At 48.5% G+C, this 23,397-nt stretch overlaps 1 protein-coding gene across 1 annotated transcript in view; it reads left to right on the forward strand.

Moving 5' to 3' along the window:
* The window catches only part of LOC117496739 (titin-like), a gene marked incomplete at its 3' end in the record, with an annotated part of 221,578 nt that overhangs the window by 185,105 nt on the left and 13,076 nt on the right, over window positions 1–23,397 (forward strand). Inside the window, 10 exon segments of the mRNA XM_034148477.1 lie at window positions 707–997; window positions 1,447–1,731; window positions 2,040–2,322; window positions 2,848–3,155; window positions 3,243–3,347; window positions 3,522–3,719; window positions 3,802–4,098; window positions 4,470–5,057; window positions 5,370–5,672; window positions 5,829–23,174. Of these exon segments, the coding sequence (XP_034004368.1) occupies window positions 707–997; window positions 1,447–1,731; window positions 2,040–2,322; window positions 2,848–3,155; window positions 3,243–3,347; window positions 3,522–3,719; window positions 3,802–4,098; window positions 4,470–5,057; window positions 5,370–5,672; window positions 5,829–23,174 (20,004 nt within the window).

A 23,397-nucleotide genomic window follows, 5' to 3' on the forward strand; every position in this document is an offset into this window, starting at 1 on the left:
GAGGAAGAATTCTACTATAGTACTTGAGCTTAAGCCTTCTACTGTAACAGAGTATATCTACAGAGTATTATTAGTACTTTTACATTCAGTGGAGTATGCAACAGTGTGGTATTGGTACTTTTACTTGTAGTAAAGAATATTAAAGTGTAGTTTTAGTACCGTAACTTGTATTTTCAGTATGGAATCAGTACTTGTAACAGAGTAACTTTACAGTGTGGTATCAGTACTTTAACTGTAGTAGAGTATAATACAGTGTGGTATCAGTACTTGTACTTGTACCTACAGTAGAGTGTAATACAGTGTGGTATCAGTACTTGTACTTGTACCTACAGTAGAGTGTAATACAGTGTGGTATCAGTACTTGTACTTGTACCTACAGTAGAGTATAATACAGTGTGGTATCAGTACTTGTACTTGTACCTACAGTAGAGTATAATACAGTGTGGTATCAGTACTTGTACTTGTACCTACAGTAGAGTATAATACAGTGTGGTATCAGTACTTGTACTTGTACCTACAGTAGAGTATAATACAGTGTGGTATCAGTACTTGTACTTGTACCTACAGTAGAGTGTAATACAGTGTGGTATCAGTACTTGTACTTGTACCTACAGTAGAGTATAATACAGTGTGGTATCAGTACTTGTACTTGTACCTACAGTAGAGTATATTGCAGCTGTTGCTAACCCGTGTTTCTTTGCTGCAGACACCCCCGGCCCCCCCACCAACCTGACGGTGAAGGACTCATGTAAGGACAACGCCAACATCTACTGGGACCCCCCCCTGCTGGACGGAGGCCACGAGGTGACGCACTACATCGTGGAGAAGCGTGAGACGGAGAGGAAGGCGTGGTCCATCGTCAGCAGCGACAGCGCCAAGACGGCCCTCAAGGTCCCGGACCTGGACGCCGGGCGCTGCTACATCTTCAGGGTCTCTGCCGTCAACGAGCTGGGGGTGGGCGAGAGCTGCGAGACCCCCGACGCCGTCAGAGCCTCAGGTGAGTGTCTGCTCAGGATGGGGGGGGGGGGTGTTTATTTGTAAATGAATATAGGTCACAGATTTTGTATTTTGTATTTGTAGGCTTTGTTTGCAGATATATAGTATGTGCAGCAAACCGATGGAGCACTTTATCAGAACCAGGATCAGGGGAAATGTACTTATTGCAACAGCAGAAGAATAGTGCAAGAGAATAGACTTTCATATTTAAAAGCAACAAAGAACATTATTAATTATGAAGAACACAAACAGCCGATAAGGTCACCGTGGTTAAAAACGAAGAAGCAGTATATTGATTTCATAAGTGACCATTTAAAGGTTCTGTTGACAGACTGTAAATACAGCGTGACTTCTGGAGGGTTTATTTACAGGCAGTGTTTTTGCACATCAGGGGTATTATAGTGTGTGTGTGGATAGGGGTTTGACAAAGTGTTTGTTTGGCCCCTGCAGAGGAGCCTGGCCCCGTCATGGACTTCAAGACACTGCTGGTGACGAAGGACTCGTGCACGCTGAGCTGGAAGAAGCCTCTGACGGACGGAGGCAGCCGCATCATCGCTTACGTGCTGGAGGTGTCCCAAGGAGACGACTACAAGGAACTCATGAGGTCCAAGAACATGCAGTACAGCGGCAAGGACCTGGTGGAGGGCCGCGAGTACACCTACAGGGTGAAGGCCGTCAACGACTCGGGGGAGAGCGCCGTCAAGGAGCTCAGCGTGGTCGCCAAGGACCAGATCAGTAAGACTTTCATTACTGTTTTATCATGATTGGATTTTTCTAATTTTATAAAATGTGTTTTATAAATAATATTTTATTTATTTTATTTATTTTATTTATTTTATTTATTTTATTTATTTTATTTATTTTATATAATATTACATTTTAGTTTTTTCATTTTCACTCAACAAGCTAATGAAAACAAATCAAACTAAATAAAGAGTTGTCAGTGTTTCCTCCGTACAGCTGAGAGAAGACACCATCACAGTTTAGGGTGTAGTTATTACATGAGTTATAGTGATGTTAATGCTGTGTCCTCTGCCGTGCAGTCCTCCCCACCTGCGACCTGCGGGAGTTGCCCAACATGTGCTACATCGCCAAGGAGGGCAGCACGGTGCGCCTGAAGATCCCCATCATCGGCAAGCCCACGCCTAAGGTCTCCTGGAAGAAGGGCGAGGAGGAGAACCTGACGGACACCGGCCGTGTCTGCGCCGAGTCCTCCGCCGTCAACACCACCCTCCTGATCAGGGACTGCCAGCGCAGCGACGCCTCCAAGTACACCATCAACCTGAGGAACAGCGCTGGGAGCAAGGAGAGCACCATCTTCATCAGGTAGGACCACTAAGACCAGCGTCTTCATCAGGTAGGACCACTAAGACCAGCGTCTTCATCAGGTAGGACCACTGAGTCCTTTGCCTCATCAGGTAGGACCACTGAGTCCTTTGCCTCATCAGGTAGGACCACTGAGTCCTTTGCCTCATCAGGTAGGACCCTAGAGTCCACCATCTTTAACAGTTGGATGAGCTTTTAATAATACAAAACTCTTCTCTATCGGTGGAGCAGATTTCACGGAAACTAGTCAGGATCAGGATTCATTGATCATAAACGAATAATAGTCCCAGTTCATTTGTGAAGAGGCGAGGCCATGTGCTGCCTAATCTACTGCACAGAGTGGTGTTTGATTTCTCATGTGAAGAGCAAACCAGATTTCATTTCAATCTGTTCATAATGAGGTGAGGAGTCTTGATCCCTGCTCACCCTCACTATGCTACTCCTGGACATCATTACCGTCTGTGTAGTAACAATGGTAAGAATATATTAATATAATATTAATATATAATCCACGTCTCTTCTCAGGGTGGTGGGTAAACCCGGTATCCCGATTGGCCCCGTGAAGTTCAAGGACGTCAACGCGGACGCCGCCACGCTGAAGTGGGTCGCTCCGAAGGACGACGGCGGCTCTGAGATCACCAACTACATCCTGGAGAAGAGAGACTTTGTCACCAACATGTGGGTGACGGTGTCCTCCGCCGTTGAGAGCAACGTGCAGCGGGTGACCAGCCTGCACGAGGGCACCGAGTACATCTTCAGAGTCAGCGCTGAAAACAAGTACGGTGTCAGCGAGGGGCTCAAGTCCGACCCCATCGTGGCCAAACATCCCTTCAGTAAGTGCTCCACCTTCAGGGCCATGTATCCATATTATATCTTTATCGTTTAAGTGTTTTCAAAACAACTTGTCTTCTTTCCTGCAGATGTTCCCGATGCTCCTCCTCCACCTCAGATCTCAAGCATGCGCCATAACTCCGCCTACCTGTCCTGGAACGACCCCAGGAAGACCGGAGGGTCCCCCATCACAGGTGAGCCTCCTCGCACACCTCTATATTCCTGTCCAATATCCATGTGGTTCTGTCTTCTATCTTTGATCCTAAAGCATTTAGAGCAGTGTTACCTCCTTGACTTAATAAATAGTCATATAAACACTATGGTGTTTGTATGATGTGTATTGATTGTGATTTTGCCCGTACGTCCAGGCTACTTTGTTGAATTCAAGGAGAGGAACAGCATGTTGTGGAAGAGGGCGAGCCCCAGCGCCCTGATGATGAGGGAGCACAAAGTGATGGGCCTGACTGAAGGACTTGAGTACGAGTTCAGAGTCATGGCCGTCAACCTGGCCGGCATCGGGAGGCCCAGCGCCCCCACCGACCCCCAGGTGGCCCTGGACCCCATCGGTAAGGGTTGGACAGCTGATCCATCAGTGATTCTGTGACGTATGCTGCAATGCCTTCATGTTTTGAATCCCTGTTTCCCCAGATGCTCCTGGCAGACCCGATGTTGTCAGCATCACCAGAAGCACCGTCACCCTGCAGTGGACCGAGCCGCAGTCTGACGGCGGCCATCGGCTGACCGGCTACATCGTGGAGCGCCGCGACCTGCCCTCCAAGATCTGGGTGAAGGCCAACCCCGTGAACGTGGTGGACCCGGCGTACACCGTCACCGACCTGCAGGAGGGCTGCAAGTACGAGTTCAGGATCCGAGCCAAGAACTCGGCCGGAGCCCTCAGCCCCCCCTCGGAGCAGACAGACACCATCATCTGCGCCGACGAATACGGTGAGATAGATATACCATAAACATGAAGGATTTATATTAGAAACCAACACCTTTTGTGCTTTTAGAATCAGTCACTATTGAAACATCTCCAAGTCAATGATTACCACCATGTGTTCAAAGTGCTCGTGTAACATTCTGTTTTTGGTGAAAACTGCATTATAAAGTAGGCGTTAGAGAGGATCTTGAGTCCTGATAGATTAGACTTCTATATCAGCTGCTTTCACAACAAACTCAGAGAAAGAGTATTTGCCGATATGGTTCCCAGATGATCGGGCATTTTTTTTTTAAACTACCACACAGATATCTTTAATCCAAATACCCTGTAATGTAATCTGCATGATGAATTAAGTTTATCCTTCATGGTCCAACAGCTGCCCCGACCATCATCATTGACTCTCATGTGATGGAGGGTCTCACCGTCCGGGCTGGAGACACCATCGTGATCACTGCCACCAGCATTATAGGCAAACCTGCGCCCACCTCCTGCTGGTCCAAGGGAGGAAAGTATTTCAAACCCTCGGACCTGGTTAACATCGAGACCACCGCCTCTTCCTCTACGCTGTCCGTGAAGTACGCCAGTAGGAATGACTCCGGAGACTACATCATCACCGCCAGCAACCCCTTCGGAGTGAAGGAGGAGACGGTGAAGGTCAAAGTCCTGGATGTTCCTGCAGTTCCTGGGCCCATCGAGTGCAGCGGCATTTCCTCTGAGAAGGTCACTCTCACCTGGACGGCCCCCACCACGGACGGAGGCTCCGCCATCAAGTACTACACCCTGGAGAAGAGGGAGACCAGCCGCCTGCTGTGGACCATCCTGGAAGAGAAGGTCCTGGACTGTCACTACGTGGCCAACAAGCTCATCCAGGGCAACGAGTACTTCTTCAGAGTGTCCGCCGTGAACCAGTACGGAGCCAGCGAGCCGTCTCACTCCGAGGCCGTCAGGATGGTCGATAGATTCGGTACGTTCACGTGGACAACATGCCATTTGTTATGCCTGTATTTTTTGATTATTGGAGTGATTTCTTTTTTAAATCGTTTTGTACCATAAGTATATCTTATCTTATCTTATGATTCATAAAGATATCCAAAATCCCCCTCTTTAAAAACATTTTGAACCTGGCTTTATTCAACGCTCACATTTATGTACAGGAAATGTATGCAAATGAACTTGTATTTAATCAAAACATGAAGCCTCTTTTACATTGAAAGCATTTCAGAAACCTTGATGTACTCTCAGACTCCTGAATGTATTTCCTCTTCTCTGCGAGCAGGTCCTCCCGGTCCACCTTCTAAACCGGAGGTTGGCAAAGTGGATGGACATTCAGCCACTGTGACCTGGAGGAGGCCGGCTGAGGATGGAGGAAGTGATATTTTAGGGTACTGTGTGGAGAAGAAGGAGAAGAAGGGCATGAGATGGGTCAGGGCGTCCAAGAAGCCCATCGTTGAGATGAGCTACCAATTGACCGGCCTCATTGAGGGCATGGAGTATGAGTTCCGTGTTCTGGCGGAGAACAAAGCCGGCTACGGAGAACCCAGTGAGCCCTCAATGCCTGTCATAACCACAGTTATTGCCTGTAAGTAAAACAAGGGTTCCCAACAAGATGTTTCAGGGGCATACACATGTTCTCCTTTACCCACATTTCTTTACATTTCAAATTGCTGAAGCCTTTTATTTTGAAGGCACATCATAATTGTTTAAAGACACTAACCACTTCCTTTATCCCTGGCAGATGTGCCCGGACCTCCAGTCAATCCAAGAGTCACAGACACGACCAATGCCACTGCCACTCTGAACTGGGGCAAACCCCTGGACAACGGAGGACTGGAGGTGGCTGGATATGTGATTGAGCACAGGAAGGAAGGGGCAGAAGAATGGGTTAGAGACACCCCCTCGTCTCCACTGAGGATCACAGAGTTTGTTGTTCCCGGGCTGGAGACAGGTGCAAAGTACCACTTCAGAATTAGCGCTGTGAACGCTAAAGGAGCCGGAGAGCCTGCTGAGACTCTGGAGCTAATGGAGATCGTAGAGCGTGAAACCGAACCTGGTTTGGAGCTGGATATGGAGCTGAGAAGAACCCTGGTCGTCAGGGCTGGCTGCTCCATCCGCCTCTTTGTGCCTATCAAGGGACGTCCTTCGCCCGCTGTCGCCTGGACTAAGGAGGGAGGTCCTGTCCTGCGGGCAGTCATTGACAGCACCGAGTCCTTCACAATGCTGATCATCCCTGAGAGCTCAAGGGTCGATGCCGGTAAATACGAGCTGACCCTGGAAAACTCTGCTGGAAATAAAACTGCAGATATAAATGTGAGAGTCCTGGATTCACCTGGACCCCCACTCAACCTGAAACCTCTCAAGATTGAAAAGGACAACATCACTCTTCAATGGGAGATGCCTCTGATCGATGGTGGAGCCAAAATCACCAACTACATCATTGAAAAGAGAGAATCAACACGCAAGGCTTTTGCTACAGCTATCACACATTGCCCAACCACCTCAGTGAACATCAGTGACCTGGGTGAAGGCTGTGAGTACTACTTCAGAGTGTCTGCCGAGAACGAGTATGGCATCGGTGAGTCGGTGGAGACGGCTGATCCAATTCGTGCATCACAGGCACCAACGCCTCCACAGAGTATCATCCCTACTGATATCACCAAGACCTCTGTGAGCTTGGCTTGGACCAAACCCAAGCATGACGGTGGAAGCAGAGTTACAGGATATGTCCTTGAAGCCAAGAAGAAGGGAACTGATCAGTGGGCACACGTGACAGCAGTGAAGACCATGGACTTCACAGTGAAGAGTCTTAATGAGTTGGAGGAGTACTTCTTCCGTGTCATGGCTGTCAACCACTCTGGTAGAAGTGCACCACATGAGAGCAAATCCATCCAGGTCAAGGACTCTACCTCCCTGCCTGAGTTTGACCTGCGGGGTGTATGTCAGAAAACTATCATTGCCAAGGCAGGAGACGACATCAAGGTTGAAATTCCAGTTATGGGACGTCCTAGACCAACTATTAGTTGGCAAAAGGATGGCGCAACCCTGAAGCTTACACAGAGAACCATCGTGGAAACTACCGCTGCTACTGTCATTCTCAGCATTGGTGAATGCAACAGAGCTGACAGCGGGCTGTACACCATGACAGGAAAGAACATTGTTGGCTCTGTGACAGACAACATCATTGTCAAGGTTCACGATGTACCCGGGCCCCCCAAGGGACCGATTAACATTGTGGAGATATCGCGTACCTATTGTGTCTTTGCATGGGACACTCCTGAGAATGACGGAGGTGTTCCCATCAACAACTATGTGGTTGAAATCAGAGACACAACTTCCCAAACCTGGACTGAGCTGTCCTCTGCTATCATTCGCACTGTGTTCAAAGCCATTCGCCTGACCACTGGATCAGAGTACCAGTTCAGAGTCAAGGCTAAGAACAGATATGGTGTTGGACCTCCCATCACCTCAAATGCTGTGGTGGCTGCCTATCCATTCAAAGTACCTGGTGCTCCAGGTACTCCAGGTGTTGTTGCATTTACCAAGGACTCAATCACCGTTGGATGGAATGAGCCTGTGGTTGATGGTGGAAATGAAGTGATTGGTTATCATGTTGAGAGGAAAGAGAGAAGCAGCATCGTATGGCAAAGGATCAGCAAGACTCTTGTCAAAGGAAACCTCTTTAAAACCATCGGGCTTGAAGACGGTGCTGCCTATGAGTTCCGCGTCATGGCTGAAAACATGGCTGGAATTGGTAAGCCAAGCAAGGCCTCAGAAGCCATCCTGGCCTTGGACCCTGTGGACCCTCCAGGTATGCCTGAGCCCATCTTTGTCAATAAGAACGTCATCACCATTCAGTGGACAAAGCCCGAGTACGACGGTGGTTTCAAAATCACCGGCTACACGGTGGAGAAGAAGGAACTGCCTGCTGGCCGCTGGATGAGAGCCAACTTCACCAACATCACAGAGACAGCCTTCACTGTCAGCGGACTGACTCAGGATGCCTCCTATGAGTTCCGTGTTATAGCCAGAAACTCAGCCGGGGCAGTGAGCGTTCCCTCTGATCACTCAGACCCAATCACCTGCAAAGACGACATCATTGAGCCACGCATTATGGTTGATGCCATCTTTAAAGATACTATTCTGCTGAAAGCAGGAGAGTCCTTCAAGCTTGATGCTGACATTGCCGGTCAACCAACCCCATCCATGGTCTGGACCAAGAATGGAAAGGACGTTGAGAACACGATGAAACTGGACGTCAAATTCACAGAACTGACAACCCTTCTGACCAACAAGGACTCTATCAGAGCGGATGGAGGAGAATTTGTTTTGACTGCCACTAATGTTGGTGGATTTGCTAAGCACACCTTTAAGGTTAAAGTACTTGACAGACCTGGACCACCTGGAGGACCTCTGGAGGTGTCTGATGTTACCGCTGACAACTGTATACTCTCCTGGGCTCCACCTGCAGATGATGGAGGTGCCAAGATTGACGGATACGTGATTCAGAAGCGCGAGTCAAGCAGACTCGTTTGGACCAATGTGGTTTCAGACCTGCAAGTTACACAGTACAAGGTGACCAAGCTGCTCAAAGGAAATGAATACATCTTCAGAGTTATGGCAGTGAACAAGTATGGAATTGGCGAGTGTCTTGATTCAGAACCCACCATTGCAGACAACCCATATGTGGTTCCAGAGGCTCCAGAAAATCCTGAGGTGACGGCTATCACTAAAGATTCAATGTTTGTTATGTGGCAGGCGCCTAAGAGTGATGGTGGAACTCCCATCACCAACTACAGCATTGAAAGGAAAGACAGGATAGGCCTCCGCTGGGTCAAATGCAACAAGAGGAAGGTCAAAGATCTCCAGTTCAAGGCAACAGGCCTTCTTGTTGGGCATGAGTATGAATTCAGAGTTATTGCTGAGAACATTGCCGGACTGAGCCCGCCAAGTACCTCCAGTCCCTTCTACAAGGCCACTGATGTGCTGTACGCACCCGGGGCCCCATGCAACCCCAGAATCTTGGACACATCCAAGTCCTCGATCACTGTGGCCTGGAACAAGCCTGTGTATGACGGAGGCTCAGACCTCACTGGCTACATTGTGGAGACCTGCATCCCATCTGAGAAAGAGGAAGAGGAAGAATGGACAATTGTGACACCCAAAGAAGGACTCCTTGCCACCTCATTCACCATTATTAACCTGAAGGAGAACCAGGAGTACATGATTAACATCTCTGCCATCAACAGTGAAGGCCTTGGAGAGGCAGCATCTGTACCTGGCAATGCCAAGGCAGAGGACAGGCTCCTTCCACCTGAGATTGATTTGGATGCTGAGCTCCGCAAGGTTGTCAGTCTGAGAGCTTGCTGCTCACTCAGACTGTTTGTGCCCATCAGAGGCCGACCAGCTCCTACTGCTTCATGGACCAAGGGAGATGGGGAGCGTGTGGAGAGGGCAACCATTGACAGCACAACATCATACACGTCACTTGTTGTTGAAAATGTCAATAGATTTGACAGCGGAAAGTACAACCTTACAGTTGAAAACGAGTCTGGCTCCAAGACAGTTACAGTCCAGGTCCGTGTGCTTGACACACCAAGTGCCCCACAGAATCTGAAGATTACTGCTGTAACAAATGAATCTGTCACTCTTACCTGGGAGCTACCAGTGAATGACGGAGGGGTTAAGATTAAGAACTATATTGTTGAAAAACGTGAGTCCACAAGGAAAGCGTATGCCACAGTTAACTCTAACTGCCATAGCACCACCTTCACAGTAGGCCAGCTTCTGGAAGGATGCAACTATTACTTCAGAGTTCTAGCTGAGAATGAATATGGCATTGGTCTTCCCATTGAGGCTGGTGAATCAGTTAAAGTGTCTGAGAAACCACAGCCACCTGGCAAGATCACTCTTAAGGATGTCACCAAGACCACTGTCACCCTGGCCTGGGAGAAGCCAGTGCACGATGGCGGCAGCAGAGTTGGCTGTTATGTCATTGAGATCCAGCCCAAGGGTGAGGATAAGTGGTACCCGTCTGGCATTGTACAGGAAACAGAAGCTACTATTAAGCTACTCAATGAAGGTGAAGAGTACATGTTCCGTGTAGCAGCAAGAAACGAGAAGGGAACAAGTGACCCACGTCAAATCGGTGTGCCTGTGATCTTAAAGGATCTTGTGATTGCACCTTCTATCAAAATGATGTTCAACACATTCAGTGTGTTGGCAGGAGAACACCTGACAGTAGAAGTCCCAATAGTTGCACGTCCCAAAGCAGAAGTCTCCTGGGTTAAAGATGGTGAACCTCTGAAGAGGACTACCAGAGTCAACGTTAGCGGAACTGAGACAATGCTGAAGCTCAACATAAAAGAAGCTACTAGAGATGATATTGGAAAGTACCACATCACGTTAAAGAACACAGCAGGAGAGGCAACAGCAGACATCGGTATTGTTGTACTCGACAAACCGGGTCAGCCTGGCGGCCCCGTTAAGGTAGAGGAGGTGACTTCTGGAAGTGTAACCATCGCCTGGAGCCGACCAGTCTATGACGGTGGTTGCACCATCAAACACTACATTGTGGAAAAGAGAGACACATCCACAACTGCTTGGATGGTTGTATCTCCAAATCTCGCAAGAACCAAAATCAAGGCAGGCAGGTTGAAGACTGGCTCTGAGTATCAGTTTAGAATAACAGCAGAAAACAGATATGGAAAAGGCCCTGTTCTTCTCTCAGAGTGTATTGTGGCTCAATACCCATACAAGCTCCCAGGACCCCCAGGAACACCAAACATTGCAGTCTGCACCAAGGACAGCATGGTGGTGGCCTGGAATGAACCTGTGAATGATGGTGGAAGCGCAATCTTAGGCTACCATCTCGACCGCAAGGAGAGAAACAGCATCATGTGGGTGAAACTGAACAAGTCTCTGATTACTGACCAAACCTTCAAGACCAGTGATCTGGAACCAGGTATGGAGTATGAATACAGAGTTTATGCTGAAAACATTGTTGGAATAGGAAAAATGAGCAAAGTGTCTGAGGGACGTATTGCCAGAGATCCTTGTGATCCCCCTGGCACCCCAGAGGCGACAAAGATCGGACAGGACTCCATTACCATCGTTTGGAATAAGCCTGAATATGATGGTGGTTCAAAGGTCACTGGCTACATTGTGGAAAAGAAGGAGCTTCCTGAAGGTCGCTGGCTGAAGGCTAACTTCACCAACGTCATTGAGACTGAATACGTTGCAACTGGACTTGTGCAGGACAGCCAGTATGAGTTCCGTGTTATTGCCAGAAATGCTGCTGGTGTTTTCAGTATGCCCTCTTACAGCACTGGCCCCATCACTGCCAAGGATGAGATTGAACCCCCACGCGTTAGCATAGACCCAGAGTACACAAAGACTATTGTGGTCAATGCTGGAGACAACTTCAAGATTGATGCGGATGTTCATGGAAAACCATTGCCCTCTATCCAATGGATGATGGGAGAGAATGAACTGGGCAACACTATTCATAGAGAAATTAAGAACACACCCACCAAAGCTTATATATCTTTCAAGGAAGCCAAACTTACAGATGGAGGCCAATACATTCTGCTGCTGAAGAATCCAGGAGGAGAAAAAGCAGTAGAGGTCAATGTTGTTGTTCTAGATAAACCTGGAGAACCACAGGGACCTCTTGTAATAACAGGAATAACCATAGATCGGTGCTGCCTTTCATGGAAACCTCCAGCGCAAGATGGTGGCAGTAAGATCTCTCACTACATTGTGAAGAGGAGAGAGACAAGCAGGCTAGTCTGGACTGTTGTCGACTCAAATGTGGAGACCATCTTTTTGAAGATTACTAAGCTGCTGGAAGGAAACGAGTACATCTTCAGAGTCCATGCTGTCAACCAGTATGGGGTTGGTGCACCACTGGAGTCTGATGCTGTCACAATCAAGGATCCATATGCAGCCCCTGGAACACCAAAGAGCTTGGAAGTTTCAGATATTAGAAAAGATTCGATGATGCTGACCTGGGAGGCTCCTTCTGAGGATGGAGGCAGTCCTATCACCGGATACATCATTGAGAAACATGACAAGGAAGGTGTCAGATGGACCAGATGCAACAGGAAAACAGTCACTGACTTGACTTTCAAGGTCCCTGGACTCTTGGAAGGCCATTGTTATGAATTCAGAGTTGCAGCTGAGAATGCTGTAGGTGCTGGAGAGCCAAGCTCCCCGACTGTTTACTTCAGATCTCTCGATCCCATCTTCAGGCCCGGCCCACCACACAATCCAAAGGTGACGGACACATCTAAAACATCAGTGTTCCTGTCATGGAGCAAGCCTGCCTGTGATGGAGGCTGTGCCATTGAGGGATACATTGTTGAGTGCTGCACCACCACCGAGTCAGCATTGCCAGTGGAGGCTCCTGCTGAGGCCCCTGCTGAGGCCCCTGCTGCTGAGGCCACTGCCACAGATGCCCCTGCCGAGCAATGGACAATGTGCACACCAGCCACTGGTATCAAGAAGACAAAGTATGAAGTTGAAAACCTGAAGGAAAACCAGGCATACAAGTTTAGAGTTTGTGCTATTAACAAAGTTGGAGTTGGTGAGCCTGCTGATGTCTCTGGAGCTGTCGTGGCACAGGACAGGGCGGAGGAGCCAGACCTTGACATTGACGCAGAACTGAGAAAGATTGTGACCATTAAAGCTGGAGCTTCCCTTAGACTGTTCATACCCATCAAGGGAAGGCCCACTCCTACCATCACTTGGGACAAAGATGAAGCTGCACTCAAGGAGACGGCTCAGGTCGAGGTGACCAGCAGTTACTCATCCCTTGTCATCGACAAGATGAGCAGAAATGACAGTGGAAAATACACCATCACTGCAGAGAACGCCAGCGGAAGCAAATCTGCATTTGTTGTTGTCCGTGTTCTCGACACACCTAGTGCTCCTGTTGCTTTGAAAGTGAAAGAAATTACAAACCAGTCAGTCACACTGGAATGGGAGCCACCTCTGTTGGATGGTGGGTCCAAGATCAAGAATTATGTTATTGAAAAGAGAGAAAGTACACGTAAGACATATGCTGCAGTTGCAACAAATTGTCACCAGCTTTCGTGGAAGATTGAGCCGCTCCAGGAGGGCTGCAGTTACTACTTCCGAGTCCTTGCTGAGAACGGACATGGTGTCGGCCTGCCTGCCACAACTGTTGACCCTCTTAAGGTCTCAGAGGTGCCCCAGACCCCAAAGAACTTGATTGTTACAGATCAGACCAAAACAAGCATCTCTCTGGCCTGGGAGAAGCCAGAGTATGATGGTGGCAGCAGAGTGATTCATTATCTGCTTGAGGTGCAGCTCAAGGGCCAGGAGAAGTGGAATGGTGTTAACACATTTAAGACAATGGAGACTACTGTTACCAAACTGAACCCTGGAGAGGAGTATCTGTTCAGAGTCACAGCAATCAACGATAAGGGAAAAAGTGACCCCAAAGTCCTTTCTGGTCCAGTGATGACCACAGACCTAGTCTTTGAGCCTGAAGTTCGACCAGCATTCAGCAGCTACAGTGTCCTTGTGGGCAAAGACCTAAATGTTGACGTTCCCATCTATGGACGACCCAAACCAAAAGTCTTATGGAGTAAAGATGGGGCTTCTTTGAAGTTCACTACCAAAGTCAACATTCTCAACTCACCAACACATACAACACTGAGCATTAAGGAGGCCACTGGTGATGATGGTGGCATGTACAGTATAAACCTTGTTAACTCAGCAGGAAAGAAGGACACATCCCTTGAAATCATTGTACTTGACAAACCCGGCCCTCCATCTGGCCCTGTGAGGTTCGATGAAATTACAACACAGAGTATCACTCTTTCATGGGATCCACCAAAACACAATGGTGGCTGCCAGATTTCAAACTACATTGTACAGAAGAGAGATACTACTACCACATCTTGGGAAAATGTGAGCAACAACTGGGCAAGAACCACCATCAAAGTGCCTAGACTGAAGACTGGATCTGAGTACCAGTTCAGGATCATTGCCCAGAACCGCTACGGCAAGAGTCACGGTCTGGATTCACCCGCCGTGGTCGCTAAGTACCCATACAAAGAGCCAGGTCCATCAGGCACCCCCTTCGTCTCCTCCCTCTCTCGGGACCACCAGATTGTTGAGTGGAACGAGCCTGTCGTAGATGGAGGCAGTCCTGTCCTTGGATACCATCTCGAGAGGAAAGAGAGGAACAGTATTCTCTGGATCAAGATCAACAAGACACTAATCCATGAGCCTATTTTCAAGAGTTACCCCTTGGAGGAGAGTATTGAGTATGAATACAGAGTTTATGCTGAGAATATTGTTGGCATTGGAAGGTGCAGTAAGCTCTCAGAGGGCTGTGTTGCACGTGACCCATGTGATCCTCCTGGCACACCAGAGGCCATCCATGTGACCAAAGACACCATCATCATCCAATGGACTAAACCAGAATATGATGGTGGCAGTAATATCACCGGCTATACCGTGGAGAGGCGTGATCTGCCAGAGGGCAGGTGGGTAAGGGCAAACTTCACTAATGTGATTGAGACCAAGTTCACTGTCACTGGTCTGACTGAAAATGCCCAGTATGACTTTAGAGTCATTGCCAAAAATGCTGTAGGCACCGTCAGTAAGCCATCCTACAACAGTGGACCGATCACTGTGAGCGATGAGTTTGAGGCACCCAAATTCTCCATCGACCCTGCATTCACCAAGACCATCATCATCAATGCTGGAGAGACATTCAAGCTGGACGCAGATGTCTCTGGCAAGCCAGCCCCTACAATCCAGTGGTTCAAGGGTGAAAAACCAATCGAGAATACACTCAGACTGGAAATAAAGAACACAGAAAACCATGCCATGATTGTAATTAAGGACTCTATCAGAGTTGATGGTGGAGATTACACTCTTCAGCTGACAAACTGCGCTGGCAGTGAAACTGTTCCATTCAAGGTGGTGGTCCTGGACAGGCCCAGCCAATGTGAAGGACCCCTTCACATCGCGGGAGTAGCTGAAGATAGATGCACACTGGCCTGGCGTGCCCCTCTACATGATGGAGGTAGTCCTATTAAAAACTATCTCATCGAGAGAAGAGAGACCAGCCGCCTCGCTTGGACTATTGTTTCTAACAGCTGTGAACACACATGCTACAAAGTCACCAATTTACTGGAAGGCAATGAGTACATGTTCCGTGTCATGGCGGTTAACGGTTATGGTATCAGTGAACCACTGCTGTCTAGTGCAGCCATTATGAAGACTCCATTTGTTGCTCCTGGTCAACCTCACATGGAGGAAGTAACCAACATTGCACATGATGGCATGACCGTCTCTTGGTTAGCCCCTGACACCGAAGGAGGCAGTGAGATTACCAATTACATTGTTGAAAAGAAGGACCGGCAGGGAATCAAGTGGACTAGATGCAACCGACAGAAGGTCACTGATCTGTCCTTCAGAGTTACAGGCCTAACCTCTGCCCATGAATATGAGTTCAGAGTCACAGCTGAGAATGTTGTTGGAGCAGGAGTGCCAAGCCTCCCAACTCCATACTACAAGGCCAGTGACCCCAAGTACAAACCTGGTGCACCGGCATATGTGAATGTAAGTGACTCCACAAAGAGCTCTATTTCAGTGTCCTGGGGTAAGCCACTGTCTGATGGTGGCAGTGAAATCCAAGGATACATTGTTGAAGTCTGCAAGGCTGAAGAGGAAGAATGGACCATGGTTACTCCCCCTACTGGCCTGCGTGTCAACAAATATGAAATTACCAAACTGACTGAGGGTCAGGAATACAAAATCCAGGTGTGTGCTCTGAACAAACTGGGAGTTGGTGAGCCAGCATCTCTTTCTGGAACAGCTAAACCAGAGGAAAGGGTGGAGCCACCTCTAATCATGCTCGACTCAGAGCTAAGGAAGGGCATCATCGTGAAAGCTGGTGGATCTGTTAGAATCCATATTCCATTCAAGGGCAGGCCAACACCTGAGGTTCAGTGGACTAAGGATGAGGGAGACTTGACTGAAAAAGTGGTGGTTGAGAAAGCTCTGAACTTCACACAGTTGTCCATTGACTCATGTGACAGGAATGACTCTGGAAAATACTCCTTGAGTCTGACCAACAGCAGTGGGACTGTGTCTGAGATTGTTTCGGTTAAAGTCCTGGATACACCCAGCGCCCCACTGAAACTCGCTGTTCAAGACATTAGAAAGGACTCTGTCACTCTTGTATGGGAGGCCCCACTGATTGATGGAGGTTCCAAAATCAAGAACTATGTCATCGACAAACGTGAATCAACCAGAAAGGCATATGCAAATGTGTCAACAAAATGCACATCAACAACCTTCAAAGTGGACAACTTGGTTGAAGGTGCCTTGTACTACTTCAGAGTCATGGCTGAGAATGATTTCGGAACTGGCTCTTCTATTGAAACAAAGGCAGCTTTCAAGGCCTCCGAGGTACCAATGCCTGTTGGAAAAATCTCTATCACTGATGTCACCAAAGCCACAGTCTCTCTGGCCTGGGAGAAGCCTGAGCATGATGGAGGCAGTAGAATAGGTGGCTACCTGATTGAGATGCAACCCAAGGGTACAGACAAGTGGGGAGTCGCAACAAATACAAAGACATGTGACGGCACAGTCAAAGGCCTCACATCAGGAGCAGAATACTTCTTCCAGGTCATTGCTTACAATGAGAAGGGAAAGAGTGAGCCAATTGCTCTTGCTGCGCCCATTGTTGCCAGTGACATGACCATGGAGCCAAGCATTAAGATGCAATTCAACACCTACAGTGTGTTAGCTGGAAAAGACCTGAGGTTGGAGTTCCCGTTGCTTGGCAGACCCAAACCTCAAGTATCCTGGACCAAGGACGGTCTGCCTTTGGCTGGGACATCAAGAGTCAATGTGATAAACACACAAACAATAATTGGAATTCAAATTACTGAAGCATGCAAGGAAGACTTCGGCAGATATTCCATCAAAGCAACCAATAATGTCAACACCATCAATCAGGATTTGTCTATAATTGTCCTTGACAAGCCTGGTCCTCCTAAAGGTCCGGTGAAGGTTCTAGAAGTGAGCAACACCTTTGTCCACCTCGCATGGGATCCACCAGAGTACATGGGTGGATGCCAGGTAAAGAGCTATGTCGTGGAAAAGAGAGACACCACCACCCAAACATGGCAGTCAGTCACCACACAGCTTGCAAGAACAGCAATAAAGATCCCTAAGCTGAAGACTGGTGCAGAATACCAGTTCAGAATCATAGCTGAAAACAGATATGGAAAGGGTTCATCCCTGGATTCAAAGTCCATCGTGGTTCAATACCCATACAAACCACCAGGGCCTCCAGGAACACCACATGTCCAATCTGCAACAAAGGAAATGATGATCATTGAGTGGAATGAGCCTGTCAATGATGGTGGAAGTACGGTCGTTGGGTACCATCTAGAAAGCAAGGAGAGAAGCAGCATCATGTGGAACAAACTGAACAAGACTCTTATCACTGATACTCAGTTCAAGATCAGCAATCTTGAGGAGGGTATTGGATATGAATTCAGAGTGTATGGTGAAAATATTGTTGGCATTGGCAGATGCAGTAAAGCGTCTGAGTCCTTTGTTGCTCGTGACCCATGTGATCCTCCTGGTGCTCCTGAAGCCGTTTCTATCTCTAAGACCATCATAAAGATTCAGTGGACCAAGCCTGAGTATGATGGTGGCAGCAAAGTGAATGGATATATTGTGGAAAGGAAAGATCTTGCCTCCGATGAGAAGCGCTGGGTCAGAGCTAATTTCACAAATATAGTGGAGACTGAGTACACCGTCACTGGCCTGACTGAGAGCGAGCAATATGAATTTAGAGTTACTGCAAGAAATGCAGCCGGAGTCTTCAGCGAGCCATCCGACAGCTCTGGACCTATTACTGCTACTGATGAAATTGAACCACCAAGGGCCTCAATGGATCCCAAATACAAGGATGCCATTGTTATCAATGCAGGTGAACACTTGGTTCTTGATGCAGACATATATGGAAAACCATTTCCTGATGTTGCCTGGCTAAAAGAGGGTAAGGAAATGCCAAAAGCCCTGCGCATTGAAGTGAAGACTACACAGAAACGTACAGCCATTACGATTAAAGATGTCACCAAGCTTGACAGTGGCCACTATGACCTCGTCCTCAAAAATGCAGGCGGCACAAAAACCTTCCCTATCACCGTCAAAGTCCTTGATAAACCAGGTCCACCCCCTGGACCCATGACAGTGACAGGAATCATGTCTGACAGGTGCACCCTTGCCTGGTCTGAACCAACTCTAGATGGTGGGGCTAGCATCACTCACTATATCTTGGAGAAGAGAGAGACCAGCAGGTTGTCCTGGACAGTAGCTGCACAGAGTGTTAAGGGTACATTCTATAAACTAAAAAATCTGCTCACTGGAAATGAATACATTTTCAGAGTCAAGGCAGTCAACAAATATGGTGTTGGAGATTGTCTTGAGAGTGAACCCATCATTGCACGCAATCCTTACAAGCCCCCCAGTGCTCCTGGAACTCCAGAAGGAAGTCAGATTACAAAGGACTCTATTGTTCTGAATTGGACTCCTCCAGAGCAGAGTGGTGGAGCTGAAATTGACACCTTCCACCTTGAAAAGCGTGACAAGGATAGTGTAAGGTGGACAAAATGCAACAGACAACAGCTGACCGACAACCACTTCAAGGTCACGGGTCTGATGACGGACCACTTCTACGAGTTCCGTGTTGCAGCTGAGAACGAGGCTGGAATGGGAGACCTCAGTGAGTTGTCCCTGCTCTACAGAGCTTGTGATTCCCTCACACCACCTGGACCTCCACATCATCCTAAGGTGACAGACTACACCAAGTCTTCTGTGTCCCTGACCTGGGGCAAATCTGACTTTGATGGTGGTGCCTACATAAAGGGTTACATTGTGGAAATGCGGGAGTACACGCCAGAGCCTGAAGAAGACGAGGAGGCAGAAGTAGCGCCAGCCATAGAGGCACCAGTTGTAAAGGAATGGACCATGTGCACTCCACCCACTGGCACACAAGCCACTAAGCTCACTATCACAGACGTGAAGGAAGGTGGAGAGTACCAGTTCCGTGTCTGTGCCATCAACTCAGAGGGAGTGGGCGAGGCTGCTAGCGTCCACGGTACTGTGGTCACTTCTGACCGGGTGGAAGCGCCAGAGATTGAGCTGGACGCTGATCTCAGAAAGGTGGTTTCTGTCCGTGCAGGAGGAACTCTGCGTCTGTTCGTTGCCATTAGAGGACGGCCTGAACCTTCCGTGAAGTGGGAGAAGGTTGATGGTGCCCTCACCGACCGTGCTGCTATTGACACCACCAGCTCTTACACCATGCTTGTCATTGACAATGTTAACCGCTTTGACAGTGGAAAATACTCACTGACACTGGAGAACAGCAGTGGTGAAAAGTCTGCCATTGTTGCAGTGAGAATTCTGGACACACCGAGTGCACCACAAAGCTTCGCAGTTAAGGAGCTCAAGAAGGATTCAGTGACTCTTGCCTGGGATACACCCCTCACTGATGGAGGCTCTAAAATCACAAACTACATTGTTGAGAAGAGAGAGTCTGTCAGGAAGGCATACACTACTGTCACCAGCAACTGCTTGACAAACTCATTCAAGATTGAGGAATTGCCTGAAGGTGGCATTTTCTACTTCAGAGTCTGTGCCGTTAATAAATATGGCCAGGGACAGGCGGTAGAAACCAAAGAAATCAAGGTGTCTGAGGTACCGCTGCCACCGAACAAGGTTACTCTTGTAGATCAGACTAAGACCAGTGTGACTCTGGTATGGGACAAACCTGCTCATGATGGTGGAAGCAAAGTCATGTGCTATAATGTAGAATTCATGCCTAAGAGTGGAGATAAATGGGGCACAGCGTGCACGGTCAAGGTGACTGAAGCTACCGTTCCTAATCTGAGTCATAATGAAGTCTATCTATTCAGAGTGATTGCAATCAATGAAAAGGGAAAGAGCGAGCCAAAGGATCTTGGCTTGCCTGTGGTTGCAAAGGATGTTGCAATTGAACCATCCCTCCACTTACTGTTTAACACATACAGTGTGAAGGCTGGAGGCGACCTCACCCTCGAGGTTCCAGTGAGAGGCAGACCAAAGCCTGTTGTATCCTGGAAGAAGGACGGCCTTCCTTTGAAGCAAACATCGGCAGTGACCATCCTGAACACCGCAACCTCATCCAAAATTATCCTCAAAGAAGCTTGCAGAGAACATGTTGGCAAGTATGAGATCACCCTTGCAAACACAGGAGGAACTGTCACAGCAGACATTGGAGTGGTTGTCCTTGATAAACCAAGTCCACCTAAAGCTTTTAATTTGGATGCAGTGACATCAGACAGCATCACACTGTCCTGGTCTCTACCAGAGTATGATGGTGGCTGCTCCATCAGTAACTACATTGTAGAGAAGAGAGACACAAACACACAAGAATGGCAGATGGTCGCAAGTAATGTTGCTAGAACATCTTTCAAGGCTGGCCGCCTGACACATGGAGCAGAATACCAATTCCGCATCTATGCTGTCAACCGTTATGGCAAGAGTGGATATCTGGATACACCGGGAATCACTGCTCAGTACAACTTCAAACAGCCTGGACCTCCCTCTACACCTATTGTGAAGTTGGCCACCAAGTCCTACATGCTGGTGACCTGGAATGAGCCAGTCAATGACGGCGGCAGCCCTGTTGTGGGCTACCACCTGGAGAGGAAAGAGCGCACTAGCATCATTTGGTCAAAGTTGAATAGAGGAATGATCAAAGAAACAGAATACAAAGTCAATGGCATTGAAGAAGGCATGATGTATGAGTACCGTGTCTATGCTGAAAATATTGCTGGCATTGGTAAAGTCAGCAAGGCCTGTGAAGCTGTAGCAGCCAGAGATCCATGTGATCCTCCCGGCACACCTGAGGTCACTGCTGTCACCAGAACATCTGTCACCTTGTCCTGGGAGAAGCCAGAGTATGATGGAGGAGCCAAGGTTACTGGCTACAGCATTGAGCGCAGAGATCTTCCAGAAGGACGCTGGACCAGATGCAACTTCACCAATGTGCCTGAGACCCACTATGACGCGACAGGCCTTACAGAGGACAGCCAGTATGACTTCCGGGTCATTGCTAAGAATGCAGCTGGATTGTTCAGTGGACCGTCAGACACCACCGGTCCCATCACTGTCAAGGCAGATGTAGATCCACCAAGAATAATGATTGATGTCAAGTACAGAGAATCATTGCTTGTGAAAGCAGGAGAGACTCTGAAGATTAACGCTGACCTTGCTGGACGTCCCGCCCCTCTCATTTCCTGGACCAAGGATGGCAAAGAGATTGAGCTGAGAGCCAGGATCCAGATAGTTTCAACAGATACCAGCACTAGCCTCATTGTGAAGGACAGCGTCAGAAGAGATTCTGGGCAGTATGTTCTCACTCTGAAGAATATTGGTGGCACAGTCGCCGTGCCAATACACTGTGTGATTCTGGATAAGCCTGGACCGGCAGCAGGACCTCTGCAGATCACAGGTCTCACAGCCCAGGCATGCGATCTGTCCTGGGGTCCTCCTCAGGAAGCCGGCGGGGCTGACATCACACATTATGTTGTTGAGAAGCGTGAGACCAGCCGTTTGGCCTGGACAGTGGTGGAGGGGGACGTCACAAAAACATACCTCAAAGTCACAGGACTGCTCAAGGGCAACGAATACATCTTCAGGGTCTTGGCTGTCAACAAGCACGGCCGTGGAGAGACTCTGGACAGTGATGCTGTGATGATTACAGATCCATACACATTTGCCTCTGCTCCAACTGGTGTGGATGTCACTGACATTACTGGAACTACAATGACCCTCACCTGGTGCAAGCCAGCCAGCAATGGAGGCAGCCCCGTCACTGGATACGTGATTGAGCGCCGTGAGAAGACCGGCATGCGTTGGGTCCGTGTGAACAGAGATCTAGTTGTTGAATGTACCACAGTAGCAACCAAACTGCGCAAGGGTTGTGAGTACGACTTCAGAGTCTTAGCTGAAAACGCTGCTGGTCTGAGTCCTCCCAGTGAACAATGCGCCACATTCAGAGCCTTGGATGCTCTGGTTGTTCCCTCTCGCCCAACCAAGCCGAAGACGGTGACTTCAAATAAGGACAGTGTGTCCATCGTCTGGAAACCACCACGAGATGATGGCGGCGCTCCTGTCCTTGGATACACTGTAGAATACAGAGAGTACGTCCACAAACCAGAGCCAGAGGTGCCAGAAGAAGAGGAGGAAGAATATGAGTATGAGGACGAGGAAGACGAGGTACCTGAATCCCCAGAGGAACTGGCAAGATGGGTTGAAGCCATCCCTCTTACCAAGAGCTTGGAGTTCACCATCAGCGGACTGAAGACAGATACAGAATATGAATTCTGTGTCAAGGCAATAAACAAAGTTGGCAGCAGTACATGCAGCCTGTACTCAGATCCGGCTACAGCCATGGACAGAACCACAGAGCCATCGTTTGACGTTGACATTGAGCTGCGTAAAGTACTCATGGTCAAGCATGGAACAGCATTCACTCTCAAGGTACCATTCAAGGGCAAACCTGTGCCGTCAGTGGCGTGGGCCAAGGAGGGTGTTGATCTGAAGATCAGAGGAACCATTGAATCCACAGAGTCCAGTACTTCACTCACCCTCGAGAAGGCCACCAGGAATGACTCGGGCGAATACTGCGTTACTATTGAATCCTCGCTGGGAACAGCAACATTGCCCATGGTGGTCAAGGTGCTGGACTCTCCTGGACCCCCGGTCAATGTCAAAGTGTCAGCAGTTACCAGGGACTCTGCGACCCTCAACTGGGAAGCTCCAGAGAACGATGGTGGGGATGCGGTGAAGGCCTACTACGTTGAAAAACGAGAGGCCAGTAAGAAGGCTTGGGTCACTGTGACCAGCAACTGCCACGTGCTAACATACAAGGTGGAGGACCTGCAAGAGGGCGCCATGTACTACTTCAGAGTCATCGGGGAGAACGAGCACGGTTTGGGCGTCTCTCAGGAGGCCAAGGCTGGAACCAAGATCACAGGTAACATATGAACCGACCTTCGCATTTAGTTCAGAGCTGCAAATAATCATTTCCATGCACAAATGTTGTTTTCATGCCTTCAAATATGGACATTATATTTGGACACTTGAAAAAATGTATTTAACTCGAAGCGTAAATGCTAACGGATTTTCTCCTTTTCTCTGTTTTATATCTTTAAAAACCAACGAATATAATATCTCATATCTTTGAGTTTTGTACTGTT

The sequence above is a fragment of the Trematomus bernacchii genome, unplaced genomic scaffold (assembly GCF_902827165.1).
Source record: "Trematomus bernacchii unplaced genomic scaffold, fTreBer1.1, whole genome shotgun sequence".
In the NCBI taxonomy this organism is placed as follows: domain Eukaryota; kingdom Metazoa; phylum Chordata; class Actinopteri; order Perciformes; family Nototheniidae; genus Trematomus; species Trematomus bernacchii.